General features: G+C 37.9%; 1 protein-coding gene across 1 annotated transcript; it reads right to left on the bottom strand.

Annotated features, from left to right (window-relative positions):
- Nucleotides 1-18,499: 18,499 nt before the first annotated feature.
- LOC121989506 (uncharacterized protein At1g66480-like) lies at nt 18,500-20,240 on the bottom strand. Its single transcript, XM_042543595.1, has 2 exons — nt 19,409-20,240; nt 18,500-18,905 (listed from the first exon to the last, which is right to left on the bottom strand). Exons 1-2 carry the CDS (start codon nt 20,027-20,029, stop codon nt 18,861-18,863), a joined length of 666 nt encoding a protein of 221 aa, XP_042399529.1. The 5' UTR covers nt 20,030-20,240; the 3' UTR covers nt 18,500-18,860.
- Between the last annotated feature and the right edge of the window lie 5,022 nt (nt 20,241-25,262).

The raw sequence follows: 25,262 nt of genomic DNA on the forward strand, positions 1-25,262 counted from the left end.
GTTGATGTATCACTTTCGGAGTCCGATTCCTCCCTTGCCATGAGTGCTAATTGACGAGTGCTTTTCTCCTTCTCTTCCTCCGATGAGCTTGAGGAGGATTCATCCCAAGAAGCTTTGAGAGTTTTCTTCTTCTTGGCCCTTTCTTCCTTCTTCTTGAGTTTCGGACACTCGCTCCGATAGTGTCCTTTCTTGCTACACTCATAACAAGTAACGTTAGTCTTATCAATATTTTGATCAATAGACTTACCTTTCCCTTTGTATCTTCGGCTCCTTCTCATGATTCTTCTCACGAAGTTGGCCATCTTGCTTGATGATGATCCTCCTTCATCATCGGACTCGGAGGAGGATGAGGATGTAGGAATTTCTTTCTCCTTCTTCTTTTCTTTCTTCCTTCTTCCATCCTTGCTCTTTTCTCCTGCAACTAAAGCAATACCTTTCTCTTTTTGACTCTTGTTAGCAAGCTCATGAAGTTCCATTTCACAAAAGAATTCATCTAACTTAACAATTGAGAGGTCCTTGGAGACCTTGTAGGCATCTACCATAGATGACCACAAGGCATTCCTTGGAAAAGCTTTGAGAGCGTACCTTACGAGATCGCGATTTTCTACGCGTTCATCCACGGAATGAAGACCATTGATGATCTCCTTGAACCTTCCGTGTAGTTCACTTATCGTTTCGCTCTCCTTCATGGTGAGGTTTTGTAGTTGGTTTAGGAACAAGTCTCTCTTGGCGATCCGAGAGTCTCGAGTTCCTTCTTGGAGCTCGATGAGCTTGTTCCACAAATCCTTTGCACTAACGAATGGACCTACCTTGACAAGCTGATCTTTGGCTATTCCACATTGTAGTGTGACCACCGCCTTGGCATCGGCTTGTCCTTTGCGAGTTTGCTCGGCGGACCACCTCGACGACTCTAGTTCCTTACCTTCTTCATCCTTCGGAGGTGTGAACCCTTCCTTGACCGAGAACCACATGGAGATGTCGGTCTTGAGATAATACTCCATACGACTCTTCCAATATTAAAAATCTGCTCCATCGAAGTAGGGTGGGCGATTGGTACTAAAGCCTTCCTTCATAGCCATCTTCTTGCTCTTTAGGGTGTTAATCCGGATGAAGAGCGTCTTGCTCTGATACTACTTGTTAGGACCTTCGGATGGCTAGAGAGGGGGGGGGGGGTGAATAGCCTCCTTTAAAAATCCAATCAATTTCCTCACAAGAGTTTGTTAGCACAGCGGAAATAAGTAAAATGAAAACTGATGCAAGGAAAAGAACAAACCACCACTAACAAAATGATGTACGAGGTTCGGGGATAACTTGCCCCTACTCCTCGGCATGTCCGTAAGGTGGACGATCCCTTGATCTTTCGGTAGATCACACCCCGGACAAAATCCGACTAAGTGTTTCTCCTTCTCGGTGGAGTAACCTCTCCACAAAAGTCACAGAATTGATTTGAAAACAAAGCACAATGGCTTACAGAGTTTTGGTGGCTGAAGGAATGAACAAATGAAACTTACAGCCACGAAGTGAAAAACGCAAAGACAGAAGGAAGCTTCAGTCAAGAGCTCAACGACACAGCCTCTTGCTTGAGCGACAGAGAGTTTTTCCAGAACCTTAGCAAACCTCTCTTCTTCCTTCTTCTTATTCTGCTTTCTCACTGTCCCGAATCACTGTCACCTGTGTCGAATCACTGCAACCAACCCAGGCATCGCCAATCACTCTTCCTTCTCATCTGGTCCTCTGAACTCACACCAATACCATCCATGGTCTTCACTGGTGTCTCTGAGCTCGAACCAATGAGCAAGAGTCCAACTGATCGCGGCCAGTGAACGTTGAAGCTCGAAATGCATCACTTGCAGTGAAATACAGCATAAAGGGCGCTTGTTCTTATTCTTCTGATGGAGCTTCATTTGAAATTAACCAATGGCACGATACCTGCAACCTGGAACTTAAAAATCTCACAGCAGATGATTTGACCAGGTGAATCAGAAGTGAATCAGAAATATCAGAGAAGCAGCAGACACAAACGACATGTTGTGGATCGGTCAACAGACCGATCCATAGCTCTCTGGACCGATCAGGACTCATCCTGATCGGTCTAGGAAGTGTCTGATCGGTCTGTGGACCGATCAGCCTATGGGTGGATCGGTCCACAGACCGATCCCCCCTAGCGCTTTGAGTCCCAGCGCATTCCAGCGCTTCTTTCTAATCGGTCTGTAGACCGATCAGATAACCCACAGAAACTTTCTGTGTGGTTCCTGATCGGTCCACAGACCGATCAGATAACCCATAGAAACTTTCTATGTGGTTCCTGATCGGTCACGAGACCGATCAGGTGACTCATGTATCACTGGATCGGTCTGCCGACCGATCCAGATAACCAGAGTATCACTGGATCGGTCAACAGACCGATCCAATGTGTTGGATCGAGACGCGCTAGAGGGGGGGTGAATAGCGCTCGCGGCTATTTCGTTCGATTACCGGAATCGTAAAACGTTTGTAGAGTAATTAAAGCAGCGGAAAATGTAAATAAACACAAACACAGAGACACGGTCGTTTACTTCGTTCGGAGCCTAAGGCGACTCCTACTCGAAGGCCCGCGATCCTTGATCGCTTCCGGTGGGCAACAACTATAAGCTCGATAAACGATTACAAGTTGAAGTACAATAAACGACAGTAATTAATTATACCAACGACAAAGAAATGAAGATTCGGAGCTCCTGGTCGTCGGGCACAAGTAGCAGCACTTCGGAACGTCGTTTGGAGCAGCACGTAGCACTTGAGTCACTTGGAAGAAGATATTTGAAGCTGCTGGTCGAGACCCCTTATAAAGGGGGTTCAAGGCGCCTTACACTGTTCATCAAGGCGCCTTGAATGAGCCGAGTCACCCGCGTGGATCAGCACTGACCTGGTCGAACTCTATCTGGTTCAAGGCGCCTTCAGCCTATCCAAGGCGCCTCCAACCTCCGGTCCAAGGCGCCTTGAACTCCATTCAAGGCGCCTCCAGTCTGCTGCGCTGGCCTTTTCCGAGGCGCCTCCAAGCTCCATGGAGGCGCCTCGGACACTGTTCATCCGAGTTGTAACTTGCTCCTTTGTTCCTGCAAAATGTGTTAGTCCCAAACACATACCCTGCAAAACAAAGTTAGCACAGAAACATAATGAATAAAGGATTTGACAGCATTCGAACTGTCCGGGTCTGACTTCGGGTTTCCAACCGGAAACCCTAGGTCGACCCGACGCCTACTGTTCCCTCTACGGGGAACGCGTCCTCACCTACTCCACTCAGGAGATTTACCTGTTGCCAGTACGATCCTCCAGATCGACTGGACTTTTGCTCGGCACTCGATGCTTCCGGACTTTCTGCTGAACATCCGCTTCACCGGCCAGTCCAGACTTTCACCTGGTTCGCGACACCAGGACTTTCCACCTAGGGTTACCACCCCCTAGGACTTTTGCCTGAAGCCATCGACCTGCCAGGACTTTCCGCATAGGGTTACCACCCCCTATGACCTAGGGTTACCACCCCCTAGGTTTTTACCTTGCCTAACCGCAGTTAGGACTTTCCTGAAACACTCAGCAAAAGCTGTCAGATAACAAAGCACCTTAACTTTGAATCCTTTGCCATTATCAAAACTTAGGTTCGGTCGTCGGATGCTTCCCGCATCAACAATCTCCCCCTTTTTGATTATGGCAACACGTAATTCAAAGTTAAGAAAAATAACATATGTAATAACTGCATAAAGTTAACCAAGCTTAAGTAAATAACCTTCAAATGCAATAACAGTTAAGCTGGAAACTTTTAACTTTGTAATATAAGACTCCCCCTTAATAAAAGCCCTCCTTTTATTCAATACTTGAATTTAACTTTACTTTACCTACTCTCTGCCTTGAATTTTCCTTTAACTTTAATTTACCTACTCTCTGCCTTGAATTTTCCTTTAACTTTAATTACCTACTCTCCCCCTTTGCCATATATCAAAAATAAACCAGTTTGAGAGTAGATTTGTATTTTCTGAAGGAAAGTTTTCAAAAGAGGGAAAAAGAACAATTTTCTTCTTAGCAAAAATGACTTAGCTTTTTGAGTTTTGGAATTTGCCAAATTTGAAACTACTTAGCTATATATTCAGCTTCAAAATGATTTGTATTGAGAAAATATTTTGCCAAATAGCTAAGTACAATCTAACTAAGTCTAGTTCAATTAGTCTTTAAAATTAATTAGGTTTGAAAATATGAGCATTTGAAAATAAAAGGATTTGCTTAGAAGTTATAAAATATGAGGTCAATTGGATGAAAATATGAGGTCACTTAAAAAAAATAACTTTAACACGTTCTAAAAAGTTTACTAGATTTGAAACTATTTGAGTACTCAATTACATGGACAAGTTTTTTGAAAAAACTGTAATTAAGTTTTGAATACTCATTTTGAAGAAACTTTGATATTAAAAAATGTTTAGTTTTAGGACAGAGGGAGTAGCAGTAGTTTGTTTTCTAGTCCAAGCATGAGTCAAATTAAATTATTGAGTTTAATTTGATTAAGTATCAGAGCCTTTAAAATAATCAGGTAAAGTAATTTGATTAGAACCTTAAAGTACAATCATGCTTAAACAACAAATTGAAACACACTTTTCCCAATTGTCTAACCTTTAGCTACTTGCTGATTGCCTAGAGGGCAGTAGCTTTCACATGGTTAGTCAAATTAAGTCCATTTGGTCCAGTTAGAGTTGGCTAGAGCTGGAAGACTTGACTTGATTAATATTTATGATGTATTTAACGCCCAGACTCATATCGATGCACAAATATAAGCATTCCTGAGTCCAGGCTGTACCCTATGCATCTCACGCCTTTCTAAGTTTTTCAAACACAAGCAAGGTAGACCTAGGTGTTTGTGAGATGCTCTGGCTTTAATCTAGGGGTACATAATATCTAAGGGAGAACCTAAGCTAGATCCAAATGTTGAAAATTCTAAGAAATTGGAATTTTGAAATCATTATTTTCCTAGAACTTTTAAAAGCAAATGATAACCAAACATTGTCTATTCTACCCAACACATTCCTATTTGTCTTCTAAGTGAGCTGAACTCAAGTTCGGGTAAGGGTTTTGTGAAGATGTCAGCTAGATTTGATTTTGACTCAACATAGTTGAGTATAATATCACCCTTAGCTACATGATCCCTTACAAAATGGTGCTTTACTTCTATATGTTTAGTCCTTGAGTGATGAATTGGGTTTTTTGTTAAATTTATGGAACTTATATTATCAATAGAGATTTTTGTGTTATGATAGTTCAGTTGATAGTCTTTAAGAGTGTGCATCATCCAAAGCAATTGTGATGTGCATTCACCTAAGGCTATATATTCAGCTTCAGTGGTAGATAGAGCAACACAATGTTGCTTTCTACTTGACCAACTTACTAGGCATTGTCCTAGAAATTGACAGCTACCACTTGTGCTTTTTCTATCTAACTTGCATCCGGCGTAATCCGAGTCAGAATAGCCAAGAAGGTCAAATGTGCAAGTTCTAGGGTACCAGAGTCCTATATTTAGAGTACCTTTAATGTACCTAAGTATTCTTTTAACATAGGTTAAATGTGACTCTTTTGCACAAGATTGGTATCTTGCGCACATTCCAACCGCAAATAATATGTCGGGTCGGCTTGCAGTTAGGTAAAGCAAGCTTCCTATGGCACTCCTATAGTACTTTAGATCTACTGGTTTTCCTTCAGGGTCAGAGTCTATGTTAATGTTGGTTGTCATTGGAGTATTTATTATTTTTAAATTTTCCATGCTGAATTTTTTAATTAATTCCTTTGCATATTTAGTTTGATAAATGTATATTCCATCTTTAGTTTGTTTTATTTGTAGGCCTAAGAAAAAATTAAGTTCACCAACCATACTCATTTCAAATTCATTTTCCATTAATCTAATAAATTCTTTTAAAAATTTAGAGTTAGTTGAACCAAATATTATATCATCAACATAGATTTGAGCTATGAAGATGTCTTTTTCTACAGTTTTTACAAATAGAGTTGGATCTATTTGACCTTGGTTGAAGCCTTTGGATATTAAGTGATTTGATAATCGTTCATACCATGCCCTAGGGGCTTGTTTAAGTCCGTACAAGGCCTTTTTTAACTTAAATACATGATTAGGATATCCTAAGTCTTCAAATCCTGGGGGTTGGCTTACATAAACTTCCTCCTTGATAAATCCATTTAAAAATGCTGACTTGACATCCATTTGGTATAGTTTAAATCCTTTGTTTGCTGCATAGGCTAACAACATTCTAATGGATTCAAGTCTGGCTACTGGGGCATAGGTTTCATCATAGTCCAAACCTTCAACTTGGCTAAATCCTTTAGCAACAAGCCTAGCCTTATTTCTAATTATTTCGCCTTGATCATCTAGCTTGTTTCTAAATACCCATTTTGTATCGATTATTGATTTATTTGAGGGTTTAGATACAAGTTCCCAGACTTGATTTCTCTCGAATTGGGCTAACTCTTCCTGCATAGCTATGATCCAGTCCGGGTCAGGTAGTGCTTCTTCTATTGTTTTTGGTTCAATTTTAGAAATTAGGGCAATCTGACTGTGGATTCTATAGGAGGATCTAGTTCTGACTCCTAGATTTGGATCACCCAAAATTTGATCAGATGGGTGAGAGGTGCTGGCCCTAATTGGTCTTATAAGTGGGTCAGGGGCTGGTTCCTCTGGTTTATTAAGATTTGGTTGAATTTCATCATCTTCTATATTTCTTGGATTAATATCAATATTCTCATTTATGTTTGGTAGATTATTTTCTTCATCAAATATTATATTAGTTGTTTCTTCAACTTTTAGGGTGTTTTGATTGTAGACTCTATAGGCTCGACTGTTTGAGGAGTATCCTAAAAATATTCCTTTGTTAGATTTGGGTGTGAATTTTCTTAAATAATCTTTAGTATTTAAAATGTGAACTTTACATCCAAATACTTTTAAATAATTTAAGTTAGGAATTTTATGATAATATAGTTCATAAGGGGTTTTCTTGTGAAATTTGTTGATCAAAATTCGGTTTTGAATATGATTTGCAGTATTTATTGCTTCTGCCCAAAATTGGTGATTTAAATTATATTCATTTAACATGGTTCTAGCGGCTTCTTGTAGAGTTCTATTTTTACGTTCCACCAGACCATTTTGTTGGGGGGTTCTAGGACATGAAAATTCATGTTGATATCCATTTATTTTACAAAATTGTGTAAACCTATGATTTTCAAATTCTCCTTCGTGATCACTTCTTATTCTTTTAATTTTGGTATCTTTTTCATTTTCTATTAATTTACAAAAGTTATTAAATATTTCATAGGTTTCATCTTTAGTTTTTAGGAATTTTACCCATGAAAATCTAGAGTCATCAATTATTACTAAGCAATACTGGTTCTTGCTTAGTGACTTAGCTCCATGTGAATCAAATAAGTCAAGGTGAAGGAGCTCAAGCAAGGAACTGGTTCTTTCAAGATTTGTTGATTTGTGTGTTGACTTAGTTTGTTTTCCCTGTTGACAAGCATTACAGATAGTATTTTCAATGAATTTTAGATTTGGTAAACCTTTAACTAGACCATTATGACTCATTTTTGAAATGAGTCTAGTGTGAGTGTGACACAGTCTTCTGTGCCACAAAGCAGTTTCCTCTTCTTGTGTTAGAAAACACTTTGTTGAGGATGTCGGTAGATTGATTGAATACATATTATTTATCCTAAGTCCCTTAAGTATGATTTCAAGATTTTCAACGTTTTTAACTAAACACCTGGTTTTGTCAAAAGTTACTAAGTATCCGCTATCACACAATTGACTTATACTTAGTAAATTAAACTTGAAATTTTCAACTAAAAGGACTTTTCGAATAATAAAATCGGAGTTGAGTTCGATATTACCTCTTCCGATTACCTTAAGTTGACCTTCGTTACCGAATGCAACTGATCCTAAGTTCTTGTACGTGAGTTTAGTAAACTTCAATTTATCTCCAGTCATGTGTCTGGAGCAGCCACTATCCAACATCCATTGATCCAATTCCTACATAGGAAGTGGTTGAATTGTTTTAATGGATTTCACGATAGTTAAATTGAAGTAAACTTGTTAGAGATAAATTTTGAAATTGAGTTTTTAAAGATAATTTTGAAATTGAGTTTTTAAAGATAGTTTTGAAATTGAGTTTTAAAATAATTTTGAAATTTAGTTTTTAAAGTTAATTTTGAAATTGAGTTTTAAAATAATTTTGAAATTTGAGTTTTAAAATTGATTTTGAAATTTGAGTTTTAAAATTGATTTTTAAAATTGATTTTGAAAATTGAGTTTTAAAATTGATTTTGAAATTTGAGTTTTAAAATTGATTTTGAAAATTGAGTTTTAAAATTGATTTTGAAAATTGAGTTTTAAAATTGATTTTGAAAATTGAGTTTTAAAATTGATTTTGAAATTTGAGTTTTAAAATTGATTTTGAAAATGATTTTTAAAATTGATTTTGAAAATGATTTTTAAAATTGATTTTGAAAATGAGTTTTAAAATTGATTTTGAAATTTGAGTTTTAAAATTGATTTTTAAAATTGATTTTGAAAATTGAGTTTTAAAATTGATTTTGAAATTTGAGTTTTAAAATTGATTTTGAAAATGATTTTTAAAATTGATTTTGAAAATGAGTTTTAAAATTGATTTTGAAATTGAGTTTTAAAATTGATTTTGAAAATGATTTTCAAATGAATGTTATTACTTAGTCATCTCACCCGATCTAAATTTTCAATCAGGGAAACCTATGATTGATGTGAGATGATTTATAATTCAATTTTAAGGTTTGGGTTAACTTTGTGTTAGATTCAGGTTTAGCTTTGGGTTCAACAAGTAAGCATTCTTTGGATAAACTTCTGGGCTATGGTGAGTCACAAGGAACTCATTAAAGTAACCATGCCTTCGAGGTTTTCCAAATAGTCCTACCCATTGAGCTTAGTACTAAACCTTGGTCTAACTAGTTAGGATCCATTTAAGGGTAGCTTCGGTCAGTTCCACTTGGCCAAATGCACCAGGTCGAAGCCATATCTTCCTAGACATGCGATGCCCAAGCTTCCCTAACGTACTATCATCCAAAAACTTCACCAGTACTGTGGTTCAAGTTAACCTTAGTCCGTTTTAATCTAACCTTAATTACCCTGCTGGGTAATCTACTCTTGTTTTACCCATTTCGGGTAGATTAGGTTCAGTTACCCTCCCGGGTAGTTTAGTTGGGGGTGCCAGCGAGTCTGGATCCCTTATCTTCATCTTGAGTTTTAATTTCTTAATTTGAATTTTGAATTTTGAATTTAATTTTAATTTTGAATTTTGAATTTAATTTTTAATTTTAATTTCAAATTTTGAATTTAATTTTTTAATTTTAATTTCGAATTTTGAATTTAATTTTGATTTCGAATTTTGAATTTAATTTTAATTTTGAATTTAATTTTTAATTTTAATTTTGAATTTTGAATTTAATTTTTTAATTTTAATTTCGAATTTTGAATTTAATTTTGAATTAAATTTTCTTTCGAATTTTAAAATTAAATTTTTAGGATTGTTTTTCTCTTTGCTCCCCCTGGATCATGGCCTCGATATGGTCTATCGAGGTAGTATATTTGATCCTTTGGAACCCAGTATTGGCCAAGTCCAACTTGATTAACCAAGTTAGACTTGGAGACCCATGCTTGGACTGTTTTAATACTTTGTTTGTTTATTAATGATAAATAGGATCTATATTTACTTTTGTAACCCAGCCCAGTTCTGTTGTAGATGGCTCTTTGTGTCCCAAGAATCAAGTCCAAATTCTTGGAGCCCAAAGTAAACCGTTCTAAGGTATTTTCTAAATCTTTAACCTTATTTGTTAAACTTGAATTTTCTTCCTCAAGTTTTTGAACTTGAGTTGGAAATTCAGTCTGACTCTGGTCAGGTAAGGGTTTGGTGTCACCACTTCTTTAAGGACACTTACTTCCTTTAGAAGTGACTTAACTTTCAGGTTTGACTTAGCTAATTTGCAATAAATAGCTAACTAAACTGTTCAACCGGGAGATACTTACAGTGGGTCTGGTCCCTTCGAAACGGATACGGATCCGTGGCTTTGCTCGGACTCGCCTCGGACTCGCTCTCGCATCCGGATTCGACGACTTGGTCCCGGCCATTAATGCGAGTAGACTCGTTTGTTCGAGCTCGTCGTCGTCCTCTCGATGAAGATTCGTCCCATGTTGCCTTGAGGACCTTTTTCCTTCTTTGCTTTTGATCTTTCAGTTAGGGCGGTTGGTTTTGATGTGCCCTTTTGGTTACACGTAGCATGTAACTTCAAACTTCATCTTTGTATTTTGTGGGCCTTCCTTTGATTTCACTGCCTTCTTTAGATCTCTTTTGTCGAATCCTTTCGTCTTGTAGAGCTTCTTCACGAGATTTACCAGCTCGGTTGTAATGTCACCTTCTTCATCATCAGAGTCTGGTTCAGCTTCCGATGCTGGTTCGGTTCTCCGTCGTGGTCTCGGTTCCCGGGTTCGGCTTGTACCTGCAACCAACGCAATACCTTTCTCGGTAGGCTGTGCATTAGTCTGCTCATGAAGTTCAAATTCACTAAAAAGTTCATCTAGTTTTAAAGAAGATAAATCCTTGGAAACTTTGTAGGCATCTACCATTGATGCCCACAATGTATTCCTTGGAAACGAGTTTAGGGCATACCTTATTACGTCCCGATTTTCTATCTTCTGGCCAATTCCGTGAAGAGAGTTAAGGATGTCTTGTATTCTCGCGTGAAGAGAACTCGCCGTTTCGCCTTCCTGCATTTTTAGATTATATAATTTATTAAGTAAAAGATCTCTTTTACTTACCTTAGTGTCGTCAGTGCCTTCGTGGAGTTCGATGAGCTTTTCCCAGAGTTCTTTTGCGGAGGAGAATGGACCGACTCTGTTGAGCTCTTCTTTGGTAAGACCACATTGGATGGTGCAGGTGGCTTTTGCGTCAGCTTCCACCTTTTTGATAAATGCCGGCTCCCAATTTTCACAAGGTGTAGGCTTACCGTCGGTACCAGTTGGCAGTTCCAGTCCTGTTTTGATGATCATCCAGGTATCGAACTGGATCTTCAGATATATCTCCATTCGCCCCTTCCAATACCCGAAGTCTTCTCCGGAAAATAGTGGGGGACGAACGGTGCTATATCCTTCTTGTTGGGCCATTTTAGATCTAAAAGAACAAAAACAACAAAATCTATTCTAAGACTGAGTCTTGGATTAGTAGTGCGAGAGTAAAGGATAATAAAAACGAACTCGAGTGGTGTTGCACCTACTTCGAGCAAAAGTCGATTCGAGGGAAACAAAAATTAGAATATAGCTATAAGGCTAAATTCTAATTCGACTCCGAAAACGAAAAAAACTGCGAAAAAAAATTATTTTGAAAGGTGGTTGCACCAATTCAAAACGACCCCGCTCTGATACCAATTGTTGGATCGAGACGCGCTAGAGGGGGGGTGAATAGCGCTCGCGGCTATTTCGTTCGATTACCGGAATCGTAAAACGTTTGTAGAGTAATTAAAGCAGCGGAAAATGTAAATAAACACAAACACAGAGACACGGTCGTTTACTTCGTTCGGAGCCTAAGGCGACTCCTACTCGAAGGCCCGCGATCCTTGATCGCTTCCGGTGGGCAACAACTATAAGCTCGATAAACGATTACAAGTTGAAGTACAATAAACGACAGTAATTAATTATACCAACGACAAAGAAATGAAGATTCGGAGCTCTTGGTCGTCGGGCACAAGTAGCAGCACTTCGGAACGTCGTTTGGAGCAGCACGTAGCACTTGAGTCACTTGGAAGAAGATATTTGAAGCTGCTGGTCGAGACCCCTTTCAAGGCGCCTTACACTGTTCATCAAGGCGCCTTGAATGAGCCGAGTCACCCGCGTGGATCAGACCGACTGGTCGAACTCTATCTCGGTTCAAGGCGCCACCTATCCAAGGCGCCCAACCTCGGTCAAGGCGCCTTGAACTCCATTCAAGGCGCCTCGAGTCTGCTGCGCTGAGGCGCCCCAAGCTCCATGGAGGCGCCTCGGACTCATCCGAGTTGTAACTTGCTCCTTTGTTCCCGCAAAATGTGTTAGTCCCAAACACATACCTGCAAAACAAAGTTAGCACGAAACATAATGAATAAAGGATTTGACAGCATTGACTTTGGGTTTCCAACCGGAAACCCTAGGTCGACTGACGCCTCTGTTCCCTCTACGGGAACGCGTCCTCACCTACTCCACTCGGGAGATTTACCTGCTGCCGATCCTCCAGATCGATCGGACTTTGCTCGGCACTCGATGCTTCCGGACTTTCTGCTGAACATCCGCTTCACCGGCCAGTCCAGACTTTCACCTGGTTCGCGACACCAGGACTTTCCACCTAGGGTTACCACCCCCTAGGACTTTTGCCTGAAGCCATCGACCTGCCAGGACTTTCCGCATAGGGTTACCACCCCCTATGACCTAGGGTTACCACCCCCTAGGTTTTTACCTTGCTTAACCGCAGTTAGGACTTTCCTGAAACACTCAGCAAAAGCTGTCAGATAACAAAGCACCTTAACTTTGAATCCTTTGCCATTATCAAAACTTAGGTTCGATCGTCGGATGCTTCCCGCATCAACACAATGTCCTTAGGTTAGTTTTAGAGCCTCCTATCCCTAAACCCTAACGGCTTCCTGGTCCAGAGAACGAGCTACCAAGCCCTCTCTGACCTAGTCCGGAGAACGAGCTGCCGAGCCCTCTCCGACTTTGTCCGGTTCAGAGAACGAGATACCGAGCCCTCTCCGACTTTGTCCGGTTCAGAGAACGAGCTACCGAGCCCTCTCTGACCTAGTCCGGAGAACGAGCTGCCGAGCCCTCTCTGACTTTGTCCGGTCCAGAGAACGAGCTACCGAGCCCTCTCTGACCTAGTCCGGAGAACGAGCTACCGAGCCCTCTCCGACTTCGTCCGGTCCAGAGAACGAGCTACCGAGCCCTCTCTGACCTAGTCCAGAGAACAAGCTACCGAGCCCTCTCCGACTTCGCGTGCCAAGTATCCGTACTTGGACTTTTCCTTTCCATATGATCAACCTTGATCATTAATCAGTCTGAGTTTAATTAATATCTGATACAAACTTAAATCAGTGTCAATATCAAAACAACAGCCAGGTCAGACTGTATCAACAAAAAATACTCATATTAACAAGTAGCCAACGTAACCAAACAATTTCAACAGTAGCAGAAGCCATAGCACCGATATTTTACTTCGATAGAAGAACGAGAGACGATATCTTACTTTTTACTCTTCCAATAGATAAGGAATCTCCCAAGAAAGCACAAAATCCTATAGGAGACTTACGATATGTAGAATCACCATCTCAATCTACATCTAAATAGGCACGCAACTCTAAAGTAGAAGTGGAAGAATAAAGAAGACTATAAAACTAGGTACCTCGAAGATATTGAAAGATGCGAGACGCAGCTCCCCAATGTATTGAAGTAGGAGAAATAACAAACTGACTGACAATATGTACAACATAAGTAATGTCAGGTCTAGTGATGGTGAGATATACTAGACTGTCAACTAGAATGCGATATATAGATGGATCTAGCAAGGGAACACCATCAGCATAGAAGAGTACAGAGCATTAACTTCAAACAGAGTATCAACAGTACGAGTGTTAGATAGATGAGCTTGCTCCAGAATGTCACCAATATATTTGGATTATGAGAGAAGATAGTCACGGGGAGAATAAGCCAGTTCTTTAACTCCTAAAAAATAACGCAGAGGACCCAGCCAAATCTTTCATATCAAACTCACGAGTTAAATGCAATTTCAACTCTTCTATTGATGGTGTTCCCTTGCCAGATCCATCTTTATATCGTACTCTAGTTGGCAGTCTAGTATATCTCACCATCACTAGACCTGACATTCCTTATGTTATGCATATTGTTAGTCAGTTTGTTACTTCTCCCACTTTAGTACACTGGGGTGTTGTGCTTCGCATCCTTCGATATCTTTGAGGTACCCAGTTTCATAATCTTATTTATCCTTCCACTTCTATCTTAGAGTTACGTGTCTATTCAAATGCAGATTGGAGTGGTGATTCTTCAAATTGTAAGTCTGCCATAAGATTTTGCATTTTTTTTTGGAGATTCCCTTATCCCTTGGAAGAGTAAAAAGTAAGATATTGTCTCTTATCCTTCTACCAAAGCAGAATATCATGCTATGACCTCTAGTACTACTGAAATTGTTTGGTTACGTTAGCTACTTGCTGATATGAATATTTTTCTCTCGAACCCTATCCCTATGCATTGTGACAACTCAGTATCATTCAAATTACTCGCAATTTTATCTTTCATGAGCGCACTAAGCATATTGAGATTAATTATCATTTCACTCACCATCACTATTCAAATTACTCCACTGAGACACCTTCATATTATTCTATTATAGTAAAGTTATGATTACAAAGATCTCTCACAACTCTCATTTGTTGCTCCTCGTGCGTTTCATCACCAAGTTCTTTAGCCTCAACCACCTAGACTGATCTCATCCTCCTCCTCATCTGGTCAAACCTCCCTCTTGAGGAGAGTCTGATTCGAACATGTTAGTATATGATAAATTATTACAGAGGGGTAAATTAGTCTTTTTGTTATTTCTTTATTATCTATTTATATTTCCTTTAAAAGTTAAGTATTTTAAACGAGAAGAAGAAACATGTCCAAAATGAGAATGTCATAAATAAAAATCAAAAGAAAAATACAACTTAACTAAAAGAATGACAAATCAACATTAGAAGCTGCAATATCCGGAACTTTCAACTCTTCTAATACATATTATCTCCTTGCCTACGACCTATCCCAGTCAGCTTATGGGATCGCAAATCCTGTACATAACATGAAGATGAAGTAAAAGAAACTGAGAAACCAGAATCACATAATTGACCGACCGAGATAAGATTCAAAGTAAGAATAGGAATATAATATACATTAGACGTAGATAAATTAGACGTACAAATAGAACCAACATCAACTAATGACATGGGAGAACCATTAGCGGTAATGACCGACACAAAAGGAGATGAATTTATAGATATAAAAGAATTAACATTTGGTAACATATGATGTAAAACTCTAGAATCAAGGATCCAAATAGGGAAATGAATACCTGAGATACCACTAGAGGACAAACTTATGTGAGAAGAGGCAGATATGGCATGTGGCTGAGATGCAAGAAACTTCTGAAACTGTTTGGTAGTAATAGCACCAAATGTAGGTTGACTGGATTGACTGAATAGGGTTGTGGAACCAAAGAGGCTGCTCCTAAATGCTGGTTGTGTTGGCTGAAATATACTACTAAATGGACTTGATTAGTTTGGAGATGAACCAAAAGCCCCAAAGGCTAGCTTCTGTCCAAACAAAGAAGAGCCACCAAATGAAGAGGAAGCACTGCTAAAAGCAAGAGTTGATGATGCACGAAAGGCAGGCATTGAGCTCCCAAAAGCCAGAGTTGGTGAAGCACCAAAGGTAGGTGTTGATGGTTGTCCAAAGACCCCAGTAGACGTGCCTCCACAAATCGAACTCCCATTCTATGCACCAAACAGATTTGGGCTTCCAAAGAGTTTGGGAGTAAACAGATTAGTAGCAATATTGTTTGTTTACCCAAACATCGGTTGTGAACCAAATGGAATAGTTGAAGATTGACCGAAAGTATTATTGGAACTAAACATGGTTGTAGAGTGACGGAATCTCACAGGTGACCGAATAACAATTAGGGTTCCTACAACACCACGAGCATAACTTACAAAATGGCTGAGAAAAATTGACAACCAAGATGGACAAGGAATGCCTAATCTGTCGCATCGCTTCACTTGATTGGATCGTCAATATCCAGGAGAAATTTGCAGCCTAATAAAGATTTTTGTGCTTGACTACCAGATTTTCATGAAGATGGCAAAATCAATAGTCATATTTTTTTTTATCATCAGGTGGATTCAAAGAACTCAAAATATGATCTCCACTGTTCAAAATGTAACCCTGGATGTGAGGAACGTTCTCTCAAAGTTTCAAAGCGATTCAACGATTGAAACTCAAGAAAATATAATTCTTCTATAGATGCCTCAAAGAATTCTGAAAATAAAACTATTCCATAATTCAGCAAGAGAAAAGATGAGGAGATAGATTGACTCTGATACCATGTAAACAAAGCAAATAATGCAAATAGAGTGTAAAAGGCAATACAAAGAGAAGGAGAGAAGGCGGTAACCGCAAAAGAAGGCTAGCATATTGTATTACAAAAAATTTAGGTTTACAAAGGCGAAAATTAAATATAAATAGACAATAAAATAATAACAAAAGATTAATCTACCCTTATATAATAATTAATCATATACTAATATATAGGACATGGATAGTTGATCCTTCGATGGGGATAGGAATGATGATAAAAGTTAAATACCCAATGGATATAGAAATAAATATAAAAATGAATATTGATATAGGTTGTATCGAGCAGGTTTCAGAGAAGACAGGAAGATTCTGGTTAAGGTAGTGTGGTGATTAAAATTAAGATAGGAAAGCAATCCCCACCTGGTTCAGTTGATCACCTAATTATCGGGTCTCGCTTAGATGATTCTAATGTAAAATACTGGGATGGGGTAAACCTAAACGAATATTAAACTTCTCTATCAACACTAGGTCGGGCAAAGCCCGGACGGATACAGAGATACTGAACCTTATATATAGTTCTTGATATGCATTCGGTCGGGTAAAGACTGAACGGGCATAAGGTTCTCTGTGAACACCTGGCCAGGTAAAGCCCGAACGGACCCAGAGATACCTAACCTTATACATAGTTCTTGATACACGTTTAGCAGGTAAAGGCTGAACGGACATAATCTTCTCTGTGAACACCCGACCGGGCAAAGCTCAGATGAATCCAGAGATACTTAACCTTATATATAGTTCTTGATACGCGTTCAGCCGGGTAAAGGCTAAATGAACATAACATTCTCTGTGAACACCCGGTTGGGCAAAGCCTGGACGGACCCAGAGATATTTAACTTTATATATAGTTTCTGATACACGTTTAGCTCGATAAAGGCTGAACATACATAAAGTTCTCTGTGAACACCCAGCTAAGCAAAGCCCTGACAGGCCCAGAGATAATTAACCTTATATATAGTTCTCGATACGCGTTCGGTCGGGTAAAGGCTAAATGGACATAAGGTTCTCTATGAACATCAACCGGGCAAAGCCCAGACGAACCCAAAGATACTTAACCTTATATATAGTTCTTGATATGAATTCGACCGGGTAAAGGTTGAACGAACATAAGGTTCTCTGTGAACACTCGACCGAGCAAAACCCGGGCGGACTTAATAACATTTTATCTCATAAAAACTCTTTATACATACACTATCATTCGAATGAGGATAGATTGAACATATGACTCTCTATATATGGCTGGTTTATCAAAGGTTGGGTAGGTTTAAATTACCTGAAGGTATAATACCCCTATAATATAGTTCTAACATACGTGCTTTATTATACGACTCCTCAAGTGAACTTATGGCATAATAAGAGTATTATATTAGTTTCTGAGCAGGTTTTTACAATATTTAATGTATGGTCGAGCAGATTAATACAATAACAAGTAGGGCGGCCGGCCTGGTGGAGCGGCTGAGATGCATTCAGCAGGTAAACAATAGACAATATTTTGATAGTCTGTCATAATTGTCTGAAAATATTTCCTTGAAATCTCCTTTGAAAACTAACTAATTTCCCATTAATAAGTCAGTTATAACAATGTTTTCCTTCAACAACTTCAGTAATAGTGTGGAGCATAAACGACAAAAGAGGTACATCCGTGGGTAGAAAAAAGATTCCTCAGAACCATCATGAAACATCAAATTATATTTTCTTTCATCACCTAACAAACTCTAACAAATTAGAGCATGATATGGAGGTTATGTGAGGTGGTATAAAAAGGAAAATCCTCTCCACTAGGAAGATACGTAAACATTTGCATCTGAAGTCTTACTTTCTACTACTTTCTCTACTGTTCTTTTTCGACTTTCAAGAGAGAAGACTGACTTGAGCATTGGAGGGTCTAGCCAGGGATTTCTACCGCAGTCTTAGGTCACTAACACTTTGTTGGCTCGTCTGATTGTGCACAGGATCCTTTCAGATCGTGAGAAGCTTATTATTTTTCGATCAATTATCTATCGGAGTCAACGCGCCATCTTATAGTCTTCAGACATGATCAAATATAATAGATGAAGATGGAAAATCTGACACAGATTCTACCTAATGTTATCCCCTATTTGTTTAGCTCATGCCTGATTCAGTTTACTAACACAATTGCTACAAGTTTTCTAACACAGTTGCTACAAGTTTAGCGGATAGCTGGAATTCCTGTTCAAGCTTTTTATCTCCAGCTGGAATTCACAGTGCATTCACATTCCTGTTCAAGATATTTTCCCCCCAAAATTAATAATAATAAATAAAATGAACATTTTTTCCCCATAACATATAATCTGATTAATTAACAGTAATTGATTTTCGGTAATAAGAAGCATCAAATCAACCAAACAATACAGTTGAGTGTAGTAAAACACCATCTAACTCCAACAAGCACAGGCAACAGCTAGCTTTTATATTAATTCCTCGTGGGGGAATTGGAAACGCCCCAGCAGCTTCTCATGTTCCATCTCCACTCACATCTTCCGTAAGTAATTAATTTCTTGATTTAATTCATATTTTTTTCTCCAAATAATTGTACAATTACGTACCCTAATTACATAACCATTACCCACTAATCGTATCTTAATGATTTGCCGAAACACCACCATCATGCGATGATCTCGTCCGGCAACGCCACGAACCTCGTCCTCTTCTGCAAATCACAAAATAAAGAAAAAAATTAATTAATAATAAAAAAAAGGGGAATTGAATTGTGATTTAATGCACAGTGTGGGATCGTGGACTTATTTAACCGCCTCGTTGACCTTTTCTACGGGTCTACATTTATGTAACACAGTGTTGTTATTGTATCAAACACGACTTTGACACGCTGCTTTAAATTGATTTTGACTTCCCCATTAATCACGGGCAAGCTTTCCTTTCGCTACACTTCATTCATTTAATTTGAGGAATTCACGAGGAAGCTTCTAATTCTATATATTTTTTTTTATCAGACAAATTGTTTTTGAGACTAGAATCCAGACAATAATTTCATGATTTACCAAATTTATTGAATTAAAATTATTTGGTAGTTTGATCATTTGAATAGAATAATAGAATTGTGTGTGTGTGTTTTTTTTTGTGTTTATCGAAAATATTGAGAGGGGAAAAGGCATCAAATTATCAGCATTTTGAGGTTTCTTATCTATCACTTACCTCCGTGCGTGGAGTGCGAGGGGTGCGCGGGGTCCGGAGCGTCGGAGTCGCCGGCTCCGGCGACGACATGACCGACGACGAGGGCGTCGGGGCCGCGCTTTCTCTGGCGGCGCACAGCTGCATGATCCTCCGCGCGGCGTCGGCGGCGTCCTTGCTCTCCAGCATCAGCTTCTCCACCTCGGCCTTCGGCAGCCTCATCTTCAGCCGGAGCCCGCCGTCCTTGGTCTCCTCCGCCGCGGAGATATTAGGCGACTGGCCGCCGGATCCCGCGGGGACCGAGAGGTCCGACAAGGAGCGGCGGGTGAGGCGGAGGCTCTCCAGCCGTTCCTTGGCGCTGACCTGGAGCGCGCCCGACCAGGCGCGGCGCGGCGTGCGGTGGCTCGGCGCGCGGGGGAGCTCCACCAGGAAGTAGAGCCTCCCGGGGAGCAGCGGCGCCTCCGGCTCGAGCGGCGGCGCGCGGACGCCGAGACGCTTTACCTCGTCTGCGTCGAGGAGGGTGTAGCCCGGGTGGTCCCTGAGCACGGAGACGGCGTGCGCCGGCGGCTTCATCCTTAGGGTGGTGCCGTCCACCTTCATCACCTTGGCGATCTTCTTCTTCTTCCCTCCCAAACTGTTCCCCATACGAGCGAGCGATCGATCGATCTCCTTCTATTGAATTCTAGCTAATTGCAATTCAAGAACAAAGAACAAGAACAAGCTCTTGAGCAATTTAAAATTGTCGTTGTTGTTGTTGCCGTGTTGTGTGAAAGAGAGAAGGAGAGAGGAAGGGAGGGGAAGGATTATAAGGACGGTGAGGTGGGAAGTCAAAGAAGGAAAGCAAATTGGATTTTCAATTGATAATTTAATTTCCATCGATATTGCGAGATGTGCTTGGAAGGTGAACCTTATTATTTTTTATTTATTTGAATATTGTATTTGTATTTTTTTATAAATTATTTGGAACTTTTCATTTTGACCCTCGAGTTTGTTGTTTGACCATACAGAGAAATAAAGTTTAATTTTGCTTAACTCATGTGCAACCCTTTAATATGTTTTTATTGCTTTTTTAGTGAAATAATATTTTTTTTTTATAAAAAAATGGAAGCATTCTTAAAGGTCGATAAACTCCGAGGGCAGAATTGAAAACTTACAAACATAACATATAAATCCTTTTTGATATATTCCGCTGACGTAAGAATGATGGACATGAGTCATCATGGTTGAAAATAACGGTCGTTTGGTTGGGCGTAACAGACCACAGGAGCGTTATCTGATTAATGATGCCGATTTGACAGTCACTGAAAGCGATATATTTTCAGAGACGGCTGCCTTGTCGATTTCGGAATTTTATCAGCGTCACAATAAATAAATAAATAAAACGGAATCGGGCGGTATTTGATGCAAATAACGTCATTTTAATATGTCTGTAACAGTTTTCTTTTGTTTTTTTTTACCGATAAAAGAATGTAACGGTGGTGCAATATGCATAAAGAGAAAAAGCGGGCTTCAAAGCATGATCATAGCAAGTCAAATTGAGACCTAATTTGTCATTAAATAATAATTTATTATGGATATGGTTTGAAATCTTAGATAATTTATTATATTTTTTTATTGCACCAATCTATTTGAGATCCACTTGGGTCTCAATTTATTCGATAATGAAATAGTAAAAGATATGAATGAGTGAAATAATCAAGTTGAGGTTAAAAGATATGGTAATTTAGTGAAAGTCAAATCGAGGCTAAAATTAACCAATTTATTGAAAGCTAAAATAGTTATTTTTTGAGCTTAAGGTTGGTTTTGTTTAATTTGATTTTGATTCATTTAGATATTATAGAGTTTTAACTTAAATTTATTTTTAAATTTAATTTAAGGTTGTCACTAGCTCTATTTATTTACAAGAGTTTTTTTTATATAAATATGATTGATAAGTTTTGTTCACAAATATAAAAAAGTTAAAATCTTTAAATTTATTTATTTAATTTAACGAATTATTTAAATTTATTTAATTAATCGATAAACTTTTATCAAAAGTTTGATTTATTATAGTCTTAAAATAAGGTTCAAATCAGAGTGAAAAGAGATGCCATTAGATCTAAGTAAAATTGGTCTCATTAACTTTAATCATTAATCAAATGACGGCTAAAAATTAATTTTCCTTATCATTTATTTATATTCAAATATTATAAAAGATCGATCTTCACATAAAATAATATAAAAGTTCTAATATTTCTTTATGGAGCCAAAATAATGTGAAACGGATCTTTAGATTAGATCTGAACAAATTTAAGGTGATCAATTTTAATCATTAGTCAATTGTGTCCTTTTTTTTTATAATTATTATTATTTATCATGGTTGTTGTTGAGACAAATTAAGCTATTTTAAAGAAATGGTGGGGAACACTTGCATTTCCTACTTCTCTATTTAGTCGTCAAGGTTTAAATAAATTGGCATTATAGTGCTTGTCACGTATTTTCGAAATGAAAATATAAAATATTGATATTATTATTATTTTTTCAAATCTTCAAACTCAATTAATAGATAAATAAGTAAAATCCAAAAAAGTACTATAGCTCGTGACGTCTTAATTTCATTATGTAAGAATTGAATTTAAATTGCTTGAAAATGTACTATGTCATTTATCATCGTAGCAGAGTTAGTCGTGTAAATGAGCCAAGCCGCTCGTGAGCTATTCGAAGCTCGATTCGATAAAAGTTCGTTTGAGCTCGTTTAATGAGGCTCGTTAAGAGAAACAAACCAAGCTCAAACTTCACAATATTCGGCTCGTTAGCTTGTGAACATGTTCGTTAAGCTCATGAATCAACTTTTAAATAAAAAAAAATAATAGTTTTGATATGAAATTTATAGATTTTACACTCTACTTATGAAAAACATAGATAAATATATTAAATTTATTTATTAGAATAAAATTATAAATTTTAACAAGAATATTATAATTTTTTAAAAATATATAATTTAATTTTTAATAAATATTTAAATTTATAATTTAGATTTATTAAGCTCGTTTAGGCTCGATAAAAGCTCGTGAGCCATGAATATATTCGTTAAATAAAACTCGAGCTCGGCTTGATTATAAACGAGTCAAACTCAAACATCCAAGAGTTCTGTTCGGCTATTACACCCTTAAGCGGAGCTATTATTATATATGTTTTTTATTTTTTTATTAAATAGGTGGAATAAGTGGGCATCAAATAGACGCTTGCCGTCCATCTCATAGAAAAAAGCTTGGAAAAGAGATACGCGACGTGTTGAGTGAGGGCGGTGGTGGAGAGTTAATGTGGAGGCATCAATCAATTTTTATTTTCCATCACGTTTAATATTTGTATTTTACTTGGAAAAAAAACATAAATACTTATCAAAAACATCAAAAACTATTAACGAGGATCAATGTTATTATAATTAACATTCACAGTCCTTATATATAATTTACATAAAATATTTATTTAACTCGTGAAATTTACATTGTTTTTTTATTTTTGATTTATCATAAATAATTTAAGATTGTAAAATTTTATAAATTGGGTATTTAAATAAAATATTTTTGAAATAAATTGCAGATTGCCAAAATTATAAATTATCACTGAATATTGAATTAATGTGCGTACGATCACGTACCACGTGGTCCATTCGAGATACGTAATTTGCACATTAATTTCTCATGTGTTCTCATTTCATTAATAAAAAAATAACTACGTGTGAAATACTTGAGTCAAAATGTATTTTATTAATTTTTAAGATGTCTCAAACTAGTTCATCTATCTAAACTAGTTGTTTATTAATATGAAAGGCAATATTTTTAATAATAGAATAAAAATTTTAAAAGTGTTTTGACAATTTAATATTTTGAAAAAGATGATGAATGTTAGAGGTATTTTGAAAATCATAATATATGTTTTTTTTTATTATTATTAAGTTGGAGCTACTAAATGAATAGGACATTTAGGATGAATTCATATTTCATACTATTAAAAACTCAATTTTGGATATGAAAAGGATTTAATGTGGATCAAAAGAGATTTTATTTTAATTTTTTTTTCAAATAAATTGCTCTTACATTCATATCTATTAGTGGGGACTTTGACTATAAATACCGACGGTCATCTTTTAGTGTGAACTATCACAAAAGTTCATGTAAACGGTCATCACAATTTAGAATTTTATGTGATAGTTTTTTAATGCTTATAGTAGAGTCATCGATAATTATGATTATTTTAAAAAAATATAGAATCATCATATCAACAACCCCTAAAATCAATCTTACGAATATAAATCTTACGAATATAAAGAAAGATAATTATGATGATTTTAAGTTCTATCTTAGAGATGACAATTTTCCCCACGGATTTGGAGTTCCACGAGAAAAATCCAAAATGAAAATAGAGATCTCCAATGGTGGATCCAGGAATTCAAACATGGAAGGATGATTTTTACGTGAAACAAGGGGCGGTATCTTCTATCTCCACAGGTGGAATCCCATACTACTAGGGGTTCCATTACCGACAAAGGGGGGAGGGGCGACCGCCGATGCCGCCCCCCCTCTGGATCCGCCCCTGGGGATCTCCGATTTTTTTGAAATGGGACGAGTTCGGGACGGGTATGAGAATACTATCCTCATCCCCAAACCCGCCTCGAATATTATTATTATTATTATTATAAATAATAATAAGATTTTTTTAAAATATTAATAATAGTGTTAATATTAATATTAATATTTTTTAAAATATTAATAATAATATTATTAATAATATTGATATTAATATTAATATTAATATTATCATTAATAATAATATAAATTAAATTTATGGATGGGGCGGGGATGGGAGTGGGATGAAGATTTGATCTCCGTGGGTCAATGTTTAGGGAATCTTTGAACTCGAAAAAATAAAGACGGGACAGGGATGAAGATGACAAACTCACCCCCACCCCGCCCCATTGCCATCCTTAGGTATATCATAAATAATCATTTTTTTTTGTCCCTAGAGCGTAGCACGATTGGGGGAGCATGGTTTCGTGATCGAGAGGTCTAGGGTTCGATCCTCGAGGTGTCATTGCCTGGAGTTAGCGTCCCAACCATGCGCTTTCAGCTGTGTACTTGCATTTACCTCCCTCTATATCAGTGGGACTGACTCTAGGGGCCGCTGATGTGGCAGTTCCACATAAATGATCATTTTTTTAATGTTTCCTATGTCGACTATAAGCAAGATCATGATGAACAAATAGAAAGCGGTAAGCGGCCCTAACTCCGCCAAATTGTTACGACTTATTCAAATGAAAAACGAAGACCAATCATCTATGATTCATTCGACTAATATATGGCAAAAAGTGATTCGTTCGCTCTTAGCACCCCCACCAATATGTTCTTAGGCTAACAAGAAGGAGGTAAATCACGAAACCTCATGGGGGAGGGCATACTCAGACGCGCTGAATTTCAACCCCAAGATCTCATATGACAACACCCATGCCTCAACCATCGCACCATCCCAAGAGGACTACACTTCGACTAATATGTGGTAAAAGGTGATTCGCTCGCCCCCAACACCTCCACCAACCCGTCCCTAAGTCAACATGGAGGAGGTAAATCACGGATGACTACTAACCATTGGTACAAGTGACAAGACATGGGAGGAGACATGCTCGGATATACTGAATTTTAATCCCAATACCTCATATAACAACATCTTATATTTTAATCATCACATCACCCCGAGGGGACTGCGCTTCGACTAATATGCTAAATCTTCACGTTGCTAATGAATGAAATGGACATATTAATTGTACCTAATATGAATGTGATGGCAAAGGCTGCCACGTGGCAAGTTCTATGTTGATTAATTAGTGACATCCATGTTAATT

The sequence above is a fragment of the Zingiber officinale genome, chromosome 6B, assembly GCF_018446385.1.
Source record: "Zingiber officinale cultivar Zhangliang chromosome 6B, Zo_v1.1, whole genome shotgun sequence".
Classification (NCBI taxonomy): domain Eukaryota; kingdom Viridiplantae; phylum Streptophyta; class Magnoliopsida; order Zingiberales; family Zingiberaceae; genus Zingiber; species Zingiber officinale.